The sequence below is a fragment of the Ambystoma mexicanum genome, chromosome 11, assembly GCF_040938575.1.
Source record: "Ambystoma mexicanum isolate Mex_15411 chromosome 11, UKY_AmexF1_1, whole genome shotgun sequence".
NCBI lineage: Eukaryota > Metazoa > Chordata > Amphibia > Caudata > Ambystomatidae > Ambystoma > Ambystoma mexicanum.
The window spans coordinates 1,447,927,776-1,447,946,392 of NC_090934.1; the positions used below are offsets into that span (position 1 = coordinate 1,447,927,776).

The 18,617-nt window shown below is 42.6% G+C and overlaps 1 protein-coding gene across 1 annotated transcript in view; it reads right to left on the reverse strand.

Moving 5' to 3' along the window:
• Positions 1 to 18,617, reverse strand: part of SV2B (synaptic vesicle glycoprotein 2B) — a 535,790-nt gene that overhangs the window by 259,196 nt on the left and 257,977 nt on the right. Inside the window, exon 3 of the mRNA XM_069625079.1 lies at positions 8,033 to 8,926. Within this exon, the coding sequence (XP_069481180.1) occupies positions 8,033 to 8,576 (544 nt within the window). The 5' untranslated portion in view covers positions 8,577 to 8,926. The remainder of the gene's footprint in view (positions 1 to 8,032; positions 8,927 to 18,617) is intronic.

Genomic DNA, 18,617 nt, shown 5'->3' on the forward strand with positions numbered 1-18,617 from the left:
ATTCACACATGCAACATACACTCTCGCATTCACACCTGCACGACTCTCTCATATTCATAAGCACACAGAAACTACATACATACTGCTACCTCATTTAATCTACTCACTGTTAGGCAGCATCCTGTGCAGTGCCCTTAGGGACCACTACACACAATTAAGACTACAGGTGGCAATACAAATTTTACCTTTGGTACAAGCCTGTACTACTGTGTTAAAGTGGTAGCAGTAGCGGAGCAGCCAGGCTTATCTCAAGAGTATATGAACAGTAGCAGAGATTACACAAAGGGACCACAATTACTGTGACTCAAGCAAACACTGACTCAAGATTTCAGGTAAAAATATAAGTACATTTATTTTTAAACCATTTGTTATAAACACAACACTTCTATTAATTCAAAATCACAAGTAAAATACACTACAACAAATTCACTTTGGTACACTCCAACTCAAGGTAAGTACCCTATGTTTTAACAGACTGGTGTTGTGAAACAAAAGATGTTACCGGGAATACACTTGTGATCACTTTTTGACAGTAATGACAGTTTGGTCTTACTAAAGAAACTCATATCCGCAGCAAGAAATGTTACCGGGGCCAAAAAACACTTAGCACCTGAGTTAACCAGAGAGAGTTGGGGGCAAAAATCATAGGCAATACTTTTTTCAAGGCAGACAGAATCAGAGAACACTAGTTGACAGGAATTCAAGAGTCAATAGGCCGCAGCCAGTGTCAAGTGGAACCGGGTTCCTGTTGTTGAGGACCATACAGTCGGACAGTTCAAGATTCAACATTGCCAACTTAGATATTGTCAACAGAAGAAGCAAAAGTCATAAGAAGGAGGGAAGACAAGGGCAAGCCTTCGAGGCGAAAAAAAGGGGTTCACCCTAATTCTTCAAGTAGAACACAGTACCTTATTCAATGAATAAGCTGGTGCCACGGCAGTTGTTCCTGGTAGTTTCCTGCAGACCCACAGTTCCTGGAGCTTCGGAGCGACGGAGGACATCTGGAGGGGTCTGTAGCACACAGGGATGAGGCCGGCAGCAGCGATGGTGAATAAAAGGGGCGCCCCTTAAAAACAGGAGAGGTTCTTCAGATGGCTATCTGGACCACTACAGCTGTGTGCAGCAATTTCAACCAAGAAGAGTATCCTCTGGCTGTGGAAGATGAGCTGGTTATCCCCACCAGGCTCAAGGGAAGAAGAATCCGGAATGGATCTTCTCTGGTTGTCGAAGGGTAGATAGCTCAGGATTGCAGCAGGGATTCACCGGGACGGGGTAGTTGCAGCAGCCATCTTCTTCTCTGCTTCTCTTTGGTTCCTTGTAGTTCCAGTTGCGACTCTGACTTCTAGCCCAAGAGACCCGCCTTTTATGTGAAAATCCTGCATTCACACAACCTGGCTGTCAATCACCCAGCAGGGGGGTTGTCCAGCCCGGACAACCACCTCACGCAATCATGGCAAAGTGTGACTTGGGTTTCCTAGGATACCCTGTGTAGAGGGTGACTACACCCCTCCCTCACAGTCAGCCCACCTAGACACCCAGGCGCCTAGAGGAGGGTTTCTTGGCAGAGGCACGCCAAAAGACAGTGAACAAAGGAGGCAAACATGGTTTGCCCCACAAAGTAAAACACAAGAATGACTTTAACAAAAAGAAATGGCGAATAAATCTGACCAGAGCCAAAAGAAAAAGTATTTGGTCAAGCAGGTTTAAGTTTGAGGCTAATATAATAGCCTAAAACAATACCACGTTTATATAGTATAATCGCGGTAGAAAAGTTAGGGTAGATACAACTGCCACCAGCCAAGTCTAAATGTTAAAAGAGTGAAACAATGCTCTTGGAGGTACAGATACAAACGGCTAAGGATTAACCCTTTCCAGTACTCCATGTAAGATGGGGTGTACTGGATCTGTGGTTAAATGACTAAGGGCCTCATTACGACCCAGGCGGTAAGTTACCGCCTGGGCCGTGACTTTACCACCATGGCGTAAACTACGTTTACGCCATGGTGGTTGGCGGACTTACCGCCCCATTCCGACCTTAGCGGGGCGGTAAGTCCCCAATCCCCATTTACCCTTCCCCATTCCCATTTTTGCCCCATAGGGCATAATGGGAGTGGGGAAGGCGTTAATTACGCCACCGTAAATTACGGTGGCGTAATTAACTCCATGGTCCCTTAGCGCCATGGATTTTAACACCTGCTAAAAGCAGGTGTTAAAAGCGCCATGGCGCTAAGGGACCTCGTAATTGGCGGTAAGGGGTCGGCGCAGCTAACGCTGGCGTAAACCCCTTACCGCCAGGGTCGTAATGAGGCCCTAAGTAAAGTTAATGGCAACTTTACCCTTTTCTGGGGGACAGTAGTCAGCCTCAGAAATGGAGTTGGTGAGAAGTCTAAAAGACAACCCTGCGTCACTGCACTGAAGGTGCTTTGTAACAGACAAAAGAAGGGGACTACTAAAGTGGTGTACTCCAGAGTCCACAATCACAAAAGCAGATGAAATACACATGGCAAAAACACAGGTAAGAGTGCGAAAAATAGGCACCCTGTTACCAAGTGAAAAACATAATTCCAGAAATCCGGCAAAGCTGCTCGGGGACTCACTAGGTGAGGGAAATTAGCCATAATATGAGAATTCTCCATAACACTCACCCATACAGTAAACATGCACAATTACTGCACTTGCATGCACACATACATATAAATAAATATAAACATACATACAAGTACATACAGGTCTCGGGAGGATAGCTCAGGGCCAACGTGCTCGCCTTGAAAGCAAGACGACACGGAGCACCACAGGTTTGATCCCCGGCCCCGTGCTTAGAAACCTCTGTGTATTAAGCGTGTTATAAATATCATATCATACATAGATCCTTTTTACCTTTTTACCTGTCTCCTCAGTCTCCACATGCAGTCACGCCACAATGGCCCCCCAGCTCACAAACATCACACAAATAGGAACATGGAAGCAGGAGGAGGTTCCTGGTTCCCGACATGTGCTGTGTATCTGGAGCCCTACCATATCACACCCATGCCATCTGAATGTGCACAGAGGTGCAGGGACACCCCATCACACATTTGGCATGGCACTACACCAGCGTGCAGCCCCAATGGGTCATGCAAAGCTGGTTAACCAAAACACCCCTGTCCCTGCATCGTCAATTGGGCATGTGCTCTGCGATACTGCCCTCAAAGGGACCCCATGTCTCCCTACCTACACACACAGTAAAGCCAGCCCAGGAGTGCGTCCTCAGCTGCTTGCTGCAGCTAATAGAGTGCTCAGCTTTTAAACTGGGCTGACTCAGCTCCTCCATACAGGGTAGTGGGTCAGCGCTCCATCATACATTAAGGATGACATGCCCCTGCTCATAACAGATGGATTCATGTATGAGGAGGTCTGCTGTAACCATGGTTGGATAAAGGATAATTTTTCCATGCATTTTCAGGAAAATATTTTAAATAGGCACATAAAGGATTTGTAATGCTCTCATGGACCATTGTATACAAAATAGAAGTAAAAATGATGAGCAAAGGGTGACTTACATTCCGCCTGGATCCCGTCTCTGCGGGTGGACTTAGGCTACGGAATCCATATTAAGAAAGCCTTGAAAATACTAAATTGGATTCTTGTGGCCATCTTACCACTTTTTGTATCAGCATGAAATACTCTTTTACAATCTGAGGATACTACTTGTTCCCCATTCCCCCCGCCCCCACCTGTATCCCAGATCCATGCCCAGTGTTGGGCTATATAATACTCAGTACAGACATACACACAAACACAACCAATGCCTAACCTTCCAAAATCTAAATGGTCTGGAAGGGGCTTATCATGTCCGAGAAGGTGCTCTATTTGAAGATTGCTAACTCTGGGCCACTACCTAGTTGGAATGACTTTATTGTAAAGAGTCGCAACCATAAAGTCACAGGGATCACCCATTTATGAAGAAGAATGCATGATTGTAAGCTCTGCCCACTTCCCAGGTTGAAGATTCTCATGCAGGAAGGGTGTTCTCTGTGGCCGGTCCTCCCATCTGGCTCTATCTTCCAGGATCCTGCATGGACAAGCCCATCATTTACCTTCTGCAGTGACCTGGAGACATAACTGTTACCAATTACCGTGAGCATCTGCAAAGGGGTTGCACTCTCCAATAAAAATGTGGTTCTCTCTTAATAGAAAAGGGTAACCTTAATGGACGCTAAGGATCCTACGTCTTGGTGAGGCCGTTTGATGATGCACATATCCTCAAGATCTATCAATGAATAGGTCACATTTCTGCCAGTGAAAGTATTGTGAACAGAAATGAAATATGAACCTTATTTGATCGCGATATGCTGGTGATTCAGGCGATAATAATGTGTTTTGTCTATAATGTTCAAAACTCAGTGGGATTTCAACATCTTGTAGCAACATCACTGTGGTCTGGGCCCAAGATTCATTTGCTGTCCAGTTGCACCTGCATCTGATTTGGATCTGTGGCGGTTTGACGAATAAATGCATGAGAGATTACATTTTATTTTAAGGTATCTATTATGAAAATACATAATCTGACAAGATGCTATGAATTTTCTCAGTTGCTCTAGTGTTTTGCGCTTACGTCAGTCTTTGATCCCAAAGTACGAGATATAGTGATCATGTGTCCCCTAGGCTTACGTGAGCTTCTTTTTTCCTTTCTAGAATGTATTGCTTTCCTAGTCTGTTGGGTTTTCATCAGCCTTGCCGGATGCATGGTAGGAGTCAGACTCCAGCAGACCCAATGGCTTTTTTTTAGGTGTCTTAGGATCTAGGATAGTGAGAGACTCGCAAAGTCTTCATGGTGTTTAAGCCCTTTGAGGACCTTTCAGAATTCAAGGTAGGTGTGAGGTTCAAGCAGACCCAATGGTTTCGATATGATAGGTTATTTATAACGCGCTAAATATCCAGAGGTTTCGAAGCACGGATCCAGGGATAGAACCTGTGTTGTTCCTTGTCATCTTGCTTCCAAGGCAAGCACATTACCGCTGAGCTATCCACCCAGGACGAGATGCCTGATAGTGACAGACTCGCAAAGTCTTATTGGTGTTTCAGGCCTCTTTGGACCTTTCAGAATTCAGGGTAAGTGTGAGTCAAGCAGTCTAAACCACTTCTTCTTATTGTTAGCATGCTCTTATACAGAGATGAATTTGACTCAGCTCTCTCCAGGGGATCTCCCGGTCTATTCAGAAACTATTTCACATGAATAAGACTCAACAGTCTATGTGGCGCTCTGCCATTTCTCGGCAGAATCTCGGATAGGATCAGCATCTCAAGGGCACTATCCAGCTGATTCCAAAACTGAAACTGAAACTGACTTTCTGGCACTCTGCCGGGCTGTACAATGACAATTAATTGACTCACCCTGTTTTCCTCATTGTCCATCATTTGGCTATTACTAGTGAGTTTTATTTTCCAGTTCTCCATAGGCTCCTGGGATCTTACACCATGCCTCCTCTGGTGTGTCTTGCTCTGACGTGATCAGAGTGGGTGGGGACAGGAAGCTATAAAGTCCATCACTTTGGATATCATTGACCTCTTCAGCAGTAGAATGCAGTCTTGGATTCACTCTCTCGCTCCCTCTCTTTCTCTCTATCTCTCTCTCTCGGCACAATGCGAGCTGGGCTGACCAGCGTGATCTCTCTTTCGTCAGGCTCTCTTCTGGTTGCTCCAGAAGATATTTCTATGGAAATTGTGCACAATAGCAGTGTTTTAGCAAATCTTCTAAAATAATGAAACACATACGCCCTGATTCTTTCCTCAAATCCCCATTCGTTAAACAGGGATTGCAGGCAGAATGGCACACAAATCCCTGTTTGAAGCGCAAATAATTCCATGAAGCAGGGCCTTAGCAACAGATGTTTGTCGGTGACAGTATCAATCACAAAGAAAGGTTACATTGGCACTATTTGTTTACAGTGTGCACCACCTTGTGTCATAACTACCTGTGCCATACCTGATATGTGAACAAAATAAAGATTTTGGTGTCAGTCTCAAACTAACTATTAGTACTAGAAATAACACTAAGCTCATGAAAAAGTACATTATACAGTGATCGGCATCTAATACCCGATGTTATGCCTCGTTGTCAGGGTCGGACTGACCTATAGGGAAAAAGGCCCAGGGCCGAAACAAAAACGCAAAATTATGGTGTGGGCCAGTTTTTTTGGTCAAAGTGGGCCACTTTGTTGACCAATGTCGGCCAGTTGGATGAGTTACTTCACTATGCGGCTAGTAGTTGTGACCAGTGTTGCTGATAAATATTCTTTAAAATGTACAATTTGCATCACATTTTATTAAAAAGAAACTCCCCCTTGGGTAATATTCAAACAGTCTGTCACAAAAGGAATGAATAGTCATTGCAACTGCAGGCCACTTTTTCTTTGGCGCCCAGTCCAACCCTGCTCGTTGTATTTATGTTCTGCAAAATGTGTCAATCTAAACTTTTTGACACAAATTGGGTCTGTGTGCATGAAAAGCACCTTATACACCGACAGATATGTAATACCCCAGGTTCTGTGATTGTGATTAATGTCTCCTTGATATGAGTGTGGAACCTTAGACCTGCTTGATTCGTATTTCGATGTCGATGGATAAAGTGTGTTTGTATTTTTATATCTATTAGAGTTGGCAATGATTTCACTAACAAATGTCACACCTAATCAAGAAACATTGCACTGTATGACACCGTTGTATGGTTTTCTAGTGTGCAATGTTGCCATAACACAATTAAAATAATAAAACAGACTCTTTACACATTACTTCACATCTACGAGGAAAATGAAACTAGTTGAATCGTCTTCGTCTGCCTTTAACTTTGCTTCCTTTTACACAACACTGATGCTATGAATTTCCTAAACTGGCAACTTTCCCGACTCTACATATATAGATATCCATCGGTATCCTGGAAATAATAGGTTTTGCGTTCAGCTATTGCAACACATTTCTAGCTGTTGCATTACTTCCTCCTAATTGATTAAGCAGTCTAATATATGATGCCCACTTTTCTTCACACTACACATTCCTGTTGCCGGTGCCTGGGGCCACCATTAACTCTAATTGATAAGATGAGAATTTGGATCTGCACATGCGCTCGATCGAACGTTGGCTGCGGCTGCCACTGCACCTCTGCTGGACTACATCTCTTGCCCACATCGTCTAATGACACAAATGTCTGACTACCTAAGCATGCCATTGGGCTTCATTACAGGTATGGCAGTAAGGCAACAATGGTGCCGGTAGTGCTACTGGCACCATTGCTACCATACTGCCATACTACGAGTTCTGCTCGCGGGTGCCTTTGCAGCCACCAGGTCTGAACTAGTGGCCGTACCGGCACCCACAAACAGGACAGGACTGTAGTACTGTTACTGTTATTAACGGTATTGGTGCTACCACCTTCCCCATTCCCATTCAGCCGTATGGGGCCGAATGGGGCCGAATGGGGATGAGGAGTCCCTTATTACCGACACCCGTGAATGGCCAATTACAAGGTCCGCCAAACTCGGCATGACCCGGCTACTGCTAGCCACGTAGTTAAGCCCGTTGTCTTTCCACCCCAGCTCTTGGAACTTTTCAAATCCCTCTTCCATTAGCCCTTGGGTAATTTTCCTTGTATAATCCTCTCCTTCCTCCCTCCATTCTAACTTGCCTGATCTGGAATTTACCAAGGAAAGTGACTGATTAGATTACCTATCAACCTGTTCTCCCTGTTGCCCCCACTGTTTGATCACATGTCCCCCTCTTTCATTTCATTGGGGGGAGCATGAATCAAATACCTTCACAAGGGTACCCTATAAATAAGAAATAAACAAATAGTATTGGACACATCTAACAAGGTTGTTAATGTTCATATCATCTCAATCAAGGCTACCTATGACAGTCAAATCGTTCCTTAATTCTATAAAATACAATGCACATATACCGTCGTATAAGACTGTTTAAATGCTTATTTTTTTAAAATATGAGACCAGAATTAGATATTAGATTTGGCATAATTCACAAAAAGAGAAAAACTACATACCTAGCATTCCTTTGTTTGAGCTGGATAAGCACATATCCTTCTCTGCACTGGGCAGAACAAACCCCACCACAAATATTTCCACACCATCCGCCATCAGGGCCAGTCCTAAGACAAAGAAGAGAGTCCACTGGAAGCGCCCATGTCCACACTCTTGAATGATGTTCTCGTACTGATGTGCCAACTGTTCCTCATCTTCCTTCCGCTCGGCCATTATCTCAGCGTGGTCTCGGAACTCATCTGCCACTCGAGGGGTTTTCTGCTTGGAGCGAAGGTCATCGGGGTGTGGTATGCCCTGGTATTCTCCTTCGTAGATTTCATCCTCTTCATCGTGTCCTTCTGTGGCATCACTCTGGACATCTTCCTCCTGGTTTGGATCATCCCCACTGTGAAAGTAGCCATCGTTGGGCGCATAGCCCTCATATGTGTTGTCCTGATAACTGCTGTAGTCTCCCATCCCTTGATTACTAGTCTGTCTTCTTACCTCTCTGCCTCTGTCCTTTCCTCCGTGATGGAATTGGGAATTGTTTCTGTACTGGTCATCCATTTTAGTCAGAATATATTTGGTACTTCTATATACTATGTGTATTTAGTTGGGTTATCTTTTTTACTTTCTCCTACTCAAACATGTTTTCCCCACCACGTATTGGATAAGCGGGACAAAAATCAGGTGTCTTTGTCGGGAACTTGGAGAACAATAAGCTTGTTTCCCCTGCTTTCTGCTGAGGAAGGGATAGAGCCTTCCACTCCTCGTTGGCCTTTTTTTGGATTTGCATGGAATCTGAAGGTATGTCGACTATGCCCTGTAGTGAGAAAAAGGTGCTGGTATTCTCTGATGGTGGTCGAGCACTATCATTGATTGCTGGTCTCGGTGAACCTGACGAGGAGGACGGTGGGCTGAAACATGAAGAAGACACATGGTAAATCAAAAGAAAAGCAGTTTTGCAGTAGAAACAATGTTAATAATCATAATTAGAATCATAAAATGAATAATAATTAGAATGTGATGCATATGGTACTACAGCAGTTATGGTATTTCATGGAGATAGACATATCATTTGCTGCTATTATCCAACACTATAGTAATTTGTGCCGCCACGTTGGAATGTTGAAGGGCTAATTTGTCCCTGTAAGACTTCAAGCCAGTCACCTGCAGGATGGTCACTCTCAATAATTCGTATCTAACTAAACTATATAACTGCATAAAAGACATACAGTAAATTACATGTAGTGCCATTTTTGTAATTGAAAAGGTTATTTGACGGATGTAAGACGGAAACGAAAGCTGATCAACTATTAGATATTTCTAATAATACAGGGTTAGGACGTTTACAAATGGTCAACAGAACAATAAAATCCATTACTATGGGCCCAACTGACTTATGTGTTCTTATTTTTTGTTTGTTTATGTTTTATTTATAACACATTTTTTGTTAGGAGATATTTTTGCGGGAACATTATTACAGGGAACCCACAAATGGCTGTCTGCGCTCCTACTGTTTATGTCTAATAGTTATCCAAGCTAATTAGACACAATGAAAGCATGATTCACAGCAGGAATGCACCACAGAACTTTCCTTTTTGTACCATAATTAGTTGTGGGGCTAAAGAAGATTTTGTGTGGCAAGTGGATAACAAGGTTTTAATGAGGGAAGGTCAGCCATAACATTGCACGTTTCATCAGGTCAGCCAAGGCCTGCCCACCGTTGTTCTGTTCACAGGTGCATATGAGTCCATAAAGGTCAGTCTTTCTGTGTACCCCTATTGTCTTCAATCTCACGGTTTGCAGTGCTACCAAAGAGGCAAGCTACTTACTGTTCATTTATCAGCTTAATAAGTAACGCACTCTTTTACTGACACCCACTCAATTTTTCCCTTACACTCACTCACTTATTCACTCACACATAGATTACTAACATTGTAACAGCAGTAGATAGCACTGTGGCCTACACTGTTTTTTCTGATGGAAAACACATTAGTACCCAACGTGCCCCTAGGGCACCCATTAAAATCAAGTTGGGTTCCAAAGAGAAACTTTCCCCCCCACAGTTGAAGTTTAAAAAGGTAGAAGTGACATGAATCCGTGGTATGATCAACCTACACATATTACAAATGGTATAATTACCAAGGGCCTCATTACATGGACGGCGGTAAGGGTTAACGGTCACCGTTAATGGTACTGGTGACCTTTAACCCTTACCCCTTTACTACGAGGTCCCTTTGCGGGTTGGAGAATTTAACGCCTGCTTTTTGCAGGCGTTAAAAACCAACCCGCAAAGGGACTAGGGAGCTAATTAAGGTACCGCAATTTGCGGTGCTGTAATTAGCACCTTCCCCATTCCCATTATGCCCTATGGGGCAAAAATGGGAATGGGGAAGGGCAATGGCGGAAGTGGGAATTACCGCCCCACCAACCTTGGAATAGGGCGGTAATTCCCCTTTCCACCAAGGCGGTGCCGGTATTTTACTAATAGCACCTTGGTCCACCGCCGTCCTTGTAATGAGTCCCATAGCATTGAAAGATTTTCAGTTTTATGTTGGCATTCAGTATAGTTTTATTTATTTAAGTTCTTGTTTACATTTGTAAAGTGACTTATCCCTTAGGCATCAATATGATCCAATTACTAGGGTACACTTGTGTCTCTTGGTAGCTGGAGGGGTGATATGGCCAAGCCTGCTCAGGGAATTGTGCTAGCGATGTCGGTGTTGATCCTGTTATTTTAAAACGATACACATATTCTCATCCTGGATGGCACACTGTGGTGCTAATCGCGGTAATCAACACTTTGTGGGGGTTAAGCTTGGCCAGTAATGGCCTTAAGCATTCACAGCCTAGGCTAGATGGCCCTTACCAGCCAAGCCCACTCCCCAAAGCATTGATTAACACTAGAGTGAAACCACAAATTCAACTCAAACCAACGAGGTGTTTTCCAGAGTTTGTTTTCTTCCTATCACTCTCTCTGTTCAAGTCTGGTTATCATCTTCACCCTGGACATCTCCTTCACTCATCAGATGATTAATCTTGTCACAAATTGAGGGTACAATGTCCTTTCATCGTGGGATGTTTTTTGCACGTGTTTTTTAACACATTTTCTTCTAAAAAAATGAATCAAATTTTCTTTTTTTGGGCGGTTAAAAAATTATATGTATGGGATGTGGGTGTTTGGGAATAGATAAAAACTGAAAGGGAATAAGGGGTTTCTGGGGGGGACCCCCCAAAAATAATGTAAAATAAAATGTGGGATTTTTCATTAAAAAATTCACAGTAAAATACACTGCTAAAAACATCCTGCGATGAAATGACATGGAACCAAATTGAGACTTCTGCTGATGTCCTACTCAGACTGCTACAGCAATGCTTATGAAGGCTCCACAGAAAAACAGATACTTAACTTGCAAAGAATCAAACATCCCCCTGTAGATTTTCTATCATCTGCCCTTGGAGCAGAGGATAACATCGGCTTACTGTATATTATGTTACAGAATTACTCTAGCAAAGATCCAACATATCTCCAATAGTGTCCCTGCTTTATACCCAACCTGACCATGCATGACCAATTTAGTATGTCAAGCAACCACAAAACAACCAAAATGGTGGTAAAATAGGCATAAATAGCCCTTCACTATGGATCACCCAAGCCAAGCAAGTAAGGTTCTCACCAAGCTTATGTGCCTTCATGAGACTTTGAAACATACTCAAGCAACTTCTCTTGAAATAGGGTCTCCTATAATGGGTCCCAACCTACTTATCTGGTGCACCAAATAAACCTTCCATCATCCCTGACTGCCTCGTTGCCATCTAGGCCTGGTGCACTTCCAATGATCGTTGCCTCAATGCCAGCAAAACAGAGATCCTTCCTACTGGGACTCCTGCTCCTTCCTTCTTCCCTTCACTCTGGCCTTCTTCCATGGGATCCCCCCCGCACCCTCTTCTGAAGCCAGAAACCTTGGAGTCATCTTCGACTCCTCTCTCGCCTTCCTCCCTCACACTCAGGACATTACCAAGAAGTCCCACTTTCAACTCTTCCTTCTCAAATGAATTCTACCTTTCTCATCTTCCCCCAGAGGTCAATGTTACCCGGGACCAGGTTCTCTCTAGGCTTGACTATTGCAATAGCCTACTCCTGAATCTTCCTTCCTCCACTCTTCGACCCCTCCAGCTAATCCAAAATAGGGCAGCAAGACTTATTCTTGGCCTCAAGCCCAGGGACTGCATCTCTCCTGCCTTATAAAGTCATTACTGGCTCCTGGTTGCTTCACAGATTAAATTCACATCACTCTGTATCATCCACAACGCTGTGTGGGGCTGGGGACCACAATATCTGCAACTCGTTCTTACCAAATGTTCCCCCTCTAGACCTCTGTGCTCCTCTGGCACCATTTCCTTGTGTTTAAAGCGGTTTGATAAGCAGAGGGCAGGTGGGTGATCCCTTTCCTCAGCTGGCTCCTGTCTTTGGAACAGCCTTCACCTCCATCTTTGTCTTGAGCATGACTTTCTTACATTCTGGAAGAGTCTCAAGACCTTCCTCTTCCCCTCTTCCTTCCCTCCCTCTCTCCTCTGCTAGTCTCACAATAGCCTGATGGTGTGCAGGGCCCTTATGCATCCTCGGGGCCCTGGCCTCCCACAACTTATTATCCCAGCTGCTGTCTATCCTCAGCACTTGCCTCGGCTCACCCTCCACCCTTGGTGGCTTGCACTTACCTTACATTGCACTTCACCTGCTGCTCACCCATAAGCACCACAGCACCTATCCTGATCCCTCACCCTTCTGCACATTCTGAACACTCACAAGTCATAGTAGGTTCGTCTTCCCCTTCCCCCACTGTATTTTTATATTTATTATATTTTGTCCTGTCATTTGTAATTGTTTATCATCCCATGTCCCCTCCCTGTTGCCCTGTGGGAGCTTTGAAACAGTATTTGCTTCCTGTATACGTGCCTAACAAGTGGACAATAATGAAAAAAGGCCCAGCCCCCCAGGATTGGCCTTTCATCTATCATGAACAGTGTACCCTAACCAAGCATCATGCCTGGCTAATTGAAAGCCTCCCTAACCCCAACAACCTACTCTTATAATACTTTAGTTCTTCCTCTAATAGGGGACTTGCCCCATTTGCTTTTTTTTTAAATGTATTTATTTATAAGATTTTACATATAGATAAACAAGTAAATCAATCAAAACAATTAATACAGAACAGTAAAGTATACACAGAACAGCAGAACATTATATATTCATAATCAGCCAGAAACTAGTAAATGTTCAGAAAGTCATCTCAAACCCTTCCATGCAATCTCAACTTCCCTTGCCTCTTAAAAAACACCTTTTCCATGGACGCAAGGGCAGACATCCCCTCAATCCAATCTTCAAGAACTTGCCCCATTTCCTGAGATTTGCTTGAGGTTCCATTTCGTAAAAAGAGGTGGAGCAAGCCAGAAATAGCATCCAATGAGCTTTGGAGAACCGCCCAGACCAACCAATGGTCAGTTAGACAAACAACATTATCGCTATCTGCACTGTTACCAAAGATATGATGTGTGGATAAATAAATAGGTTGACCTGGTATTTGCGTTTAATATGCATATGGCCAGATGTATTTATAAGTGAGTTAAATGTTACTATATAAGTGTGAACTGTGAACATGGCCCCGAGAGTAGCAGTTGGCTTTCAATTTTCTGTCAATCACATTAAAATTAAAAATGGTGAACATAAGAACTGCCGCAGGTGTGTTTTAAAATGTCATTCATTAGATTAAAAAGCAAGCAACAGCACCCCTGGATCTCTACATTTACTTTTTCAGTGCTAATAAGACAAGTGTTGGTAAAAATAGCAGCTCTGTCTTCTGTTTTTGCAGCCATGGTCCCCTTTTCATACAGTTTTGACATATGCTCATGCATTACAAGTATTGTAAAAATCATTGCTAAAAATGAATAGGACTAGTCGTTTCCTTTTCTTTACAAAAAAAAAAACATGTCATTAAGAGCCTTTACCTTTTCTATTTTAAATGAATAAAATACAATCACCTTCTCTTGCTATTTATTCTAGAAAAGGACCTGTAACATAGGCAAAGCTACTGTCTTTACCAGTGTTTATTATTATTTACAGGTGAAACCAGTAGCTGGTCAAGTGTGTTAATTTATATTCCGGGAAAGAGACACAATATTTGAAAATGAAATGGCAGTTCTGAACCTTTAACTTTAGGAAAGTCAGGCCAACATATTTTAATTTAATAGGAGGAAGGTTCGATAACAGCTGTTATTGGCCCCAACAGCTAACTCAACCTCTATCTCAGGAGGATAGTTCAGGGGCAACATGCTCACCTTACTTGGAGCAACACAGGTTAGATCCCTGGGCCTGCGCTTAGAAACCTCTGGCTATTATGCATGTTATAAATCACCAATCCTATCATATTATCTGCCAAATTTAAAAAACCTATACAGCAAATATTGTTCAACCCCATGTTTCCTATGGTTCCTTCAGATGTTTTTGTGAAAGTCATATAATGCTTTGTCTTAAAACAAAGAGACGATGGTCATTTGAAGACTGCAAAGTAAAAAGAAATTAGTGAATGTCTTATGTTCATGTATTTCTTTTTTTAGGAGCTTTAGAACTCGTTCTCACCTTAAACCACTCCTTAGTCCGACCTAATACAGGGAGGGTTGGGTTAATGAGAAGGCGGTTTCTACACTGACCTTCTCCTAACACGAATTGAGCTAATGCTGTGTGTTTTCTGAGTTTCAGTTTTCAGATTGTGACCTGTAAGCTAAAAGGGTTTCTTGTGTCCTTTAGTGTTGAAGTCACAACACTCTTTTGTTCATGAAAGAAATGTAGTCACGGACTCTCATCCTTTTGCACTACTCCAAAAAGGTTGGCACAGATGCTCCTTTAGTCTGTACTTGATAGTTACAAAGGCCAAACGTGACTGCTTAAATACGTAAACTCTAGCCATAGTCAAAGCGGTTAAGGGACATTTCTCTATATGGTGCCTGATATTTAAGCATTACCAAAACAATGGTATTTGAACCTTATTCTGTATCCCACATGCTTCATATTTTAAGAAGCAAGAGTTTTTAATCTGGAATTTTAAATTTCGAATTTTGAATTTTTATTCTTTGTATATAATGTATGTATTATTATTATGTTTTTATGTTTTATGTTTTTATTTTCATTTAGGTGTAAAGTCTTTGACTGGATCACGTGAAAGTATAAATATATTAATGTTGAAGTAGCGCAAACACTTCGGAGCAAGTCCCCTTTTATGATTATTTGGGGATGAGATTCTCTGAGAATCTTTTGTGGACTAGCCATCATTTGAAAGCTACTTTGGCTTTGGAAAAATACTGTGGCGGTATCAAGAGATTTTTTTGCACACACGGTAAACACGCTATTTCGCCTGCACTGCAGTTGCATAGAGCACAAGCACTTCCTACAGCCCTGCATGCTTGTGAATCATGGGGTAGTACAAAAGCCTCACCAGTCAATGATTCTGAAAATGGGTTTATTAGAGCACTGTTAATGCAATCCCGCGGGGCACCTCTGGCAAGCCTTAGATAGGAGTGCAAATTTCATCCAATTGCATTAAATTGGGGAATTAAACATTTGTGGTATTGGGTGCGTTTATGGACGAAACCTCTTCTGACAAAGTATTTTTTGGTCTTGAAACATTTGATGTGCGTACGGGCCTCAGGTTTGCTCCCATGGATCAGGCATGTGCGGTTAGAGCGTACAAGGTTAAACTTGCCGGACGTGTAAAGCTGTCCAGAGGCCATGAATGCTGGGTCTAAGGCATTAGTCAAAACGGAAAGTTTGGAATCTAGGCTATCTCACATGCAATTGGATTGTATGAAACTCAGCACGGGCCGACCGTACCTAAGTACAAAACCAGAAATGGGTTTCGAGCCATAATTAGATATGATCAAATCAGGGTATGCGCATGCTCTTTAGTTCCAGTTGCGCACACATACTTTGAAAGTTGGCTTGTATACCACAAGTTGGAAGGCACCTAATAATCCGAAGTGTCCAGCGTGTGGTGCTGTTGAGGAAGCTCTAACCTACCTGCTAAATTTTTGTGTCAGTTTCCGTGATTTGAGGAAACCGACACAAAAGGCACCGTTGTCCATAATTTAGGTTGAAGAACATAAGGAATGTCCACTCGGGAATAGCTCTTTGTCAGGGCACCAGAAGCCTCAATGATGTAGACTTGGTGTCCAAATGTCCCCACTCAGCATGGCACAGGAGATCGAAGCGGTTATGACACATCTATGTTGGACCACTTGAATGTCTATTAGCACTGATTATTGCTGGTCCATAATGGTAATAGGGTGGGATGGGGTGTCATTTTCAAGGGGACTTGTCAACCAGCATGAAGCTATGAAGGGGCTATGACAATGGGTATACATTTCATTTTATTTTATTTTACAAGTAGTTATTGGTGTTTTAAATTGTGTATTTGATCATATGTAGTTGAATGTTTGATACAAACCTGTGATGTTATCTCTTTTGGATATTTGGATTTTATGTTATGCGTTATTGCTGACAAATGATGCTTTTACGGCAAATTCTGAATAAAGCTTTGTTAAATTAAATTGATTAATGTGAGGATTTGTTCACTTATTTGTCAATTTTAAATTGATCAAAACAGAACGGAACATGTTTTAGAGAAAGGTGCAAACAGAGATTTGAAGAATGAAAGTCACCCTAGGGGTTCTTGATTTAATGCAAGACCAGTCTGATTAGTGTGTGATTTAATCATTAGGTCCACAAATCAAAGTTAGACTAATTAGTACCCGGAAAGGGGGTGTGGCAGCCTCCCAGCCCATGAGGAGGCTCACTGGCTCAGAATAGGGGCTTTACCACGCCATGAACGACCCTGCTCCGAGCCTCCTCTGAGCAGGTGGCTGCCTTCTTTCCTTGCCAGGAATGAAGGTAAATGCGCTCCACCCCACGTCCCCTGGCCCTTCCTCTACCCCCACTTTTCCACATATCCTCTACACTCCCTACCCCCACCCAATTTACCTACTCAGCTCTGTCCATCTAGCTGGTGCATCTCCACCACGCAAATGGCCACCTTGGAGAAGGGACTACGTCTAGTCCTTATTTCCTGACACATGAAGGTCATCATCTTTGCATTTTCTTTTGTCGAGTTGAGAAACGGTTGACACGCCGTTTCTCAACTAGAGAAAAATAAGCTATTAGTACCACGGTGCAACATGCCGGGGTACTAATAGCAATATACCCCTTTGCTGGGGGGGGGTATTACAGCATCAAGTAATTCCCCATCTTCGAAAAGGCCCTCACTTCGCTGAGGCCTGTAACTAGGGCCCCTGGGCAATACCTGTCACAGCAATGCCCCCCATAAAGGGGTTTATTGCATAATTAACTAATGACCAATTATTTAGTGTCAGTAAAAATATCATGAACATGTTTTGTCAGTATATACAATTCTGCACCAGTGTCTACACCGCTGTGAGCTTTACTTGGATAACAGCCAAAAACACTCAACATATAAGAGACTCACGGTTAGGGCTCACTTTACTTGCTTCTTCGCCACTACATTGTTGATCTTGACCTTTTATCAGAATATGTACTGATTAAAGTGGCAAGAAATACCTTTCATAGTAATCATAGCTTTATTATAATGTAAATGTATTAAGTCCATGACTGGAAAGACTGCCTTCCCCATCACATATCTCAGGCCTGATAAGTTGCATACAATAGGCCATTTGAAATGGGGCTCAAAGGTAACACTAAGCATGGAGCCCCAGAGTCTCTCTATGGATGATAGTTTAGAACAAGTTTCTTGCTGTAAAAACCAGGTGTTGTATGACATGTATGTTTTCCTATGTTTGTACTAGGTTTTCTGTCAATGTAAGAGCTCTGTGGGGAAATGCATGTGTTTATCTACAGCTAGACTGAACGATTTAAAGTAAAACCCACTTGTCCCACCATAGGACACCTTGTCAAAGTTGTGTTGCACAGTAGATCCATCCTTTCAGATATAATGTCCCCCGTATTCTGTACGTTTGACAGTTCTTTATAAGGGGGCGTAATAATCAGCTTTTCAGTTGCTGATACCACCATTTTCATAACAATATAGAAGTATCTTACAAGTTCTAATTTGACACCAGTCATCTTATTACAAAATCCTTTGTTGAATACATTTTTTTGAAATTCTTTCACTCTAATTCCTTTTTCCTCGAGCACTGTGTTTCTGTTAACTGGCATCACTACCTTGTCTAAATTTGGTTTGTACTTTTTACTCTTCCTCTCAAATAATAGGATTGCACAATGAGATTCTGTTTTCATGTCTAGCACATTGAATTTTTCGTTTATGTATATATTCATTATGCAATCTGCAGTGTGCTAACATTAATAATCAATTATCAAAAATGTTATGGCTGCTGTAGTATTTATTTATTTATTTACTTTCAATCCTGCATAAATATGATGTTGCTTAAGGTGAAGAGCACCTCTTCATTCGCAGCGATTGTTGTGTTTTTATTGTGTTATTCAGTAGTCCAAGTGCCCAGCTGCTTCCCCAAAAAAAGGCACCCCAACTCCTTTAGCGTTTAGAATAAATCTTGATGCAC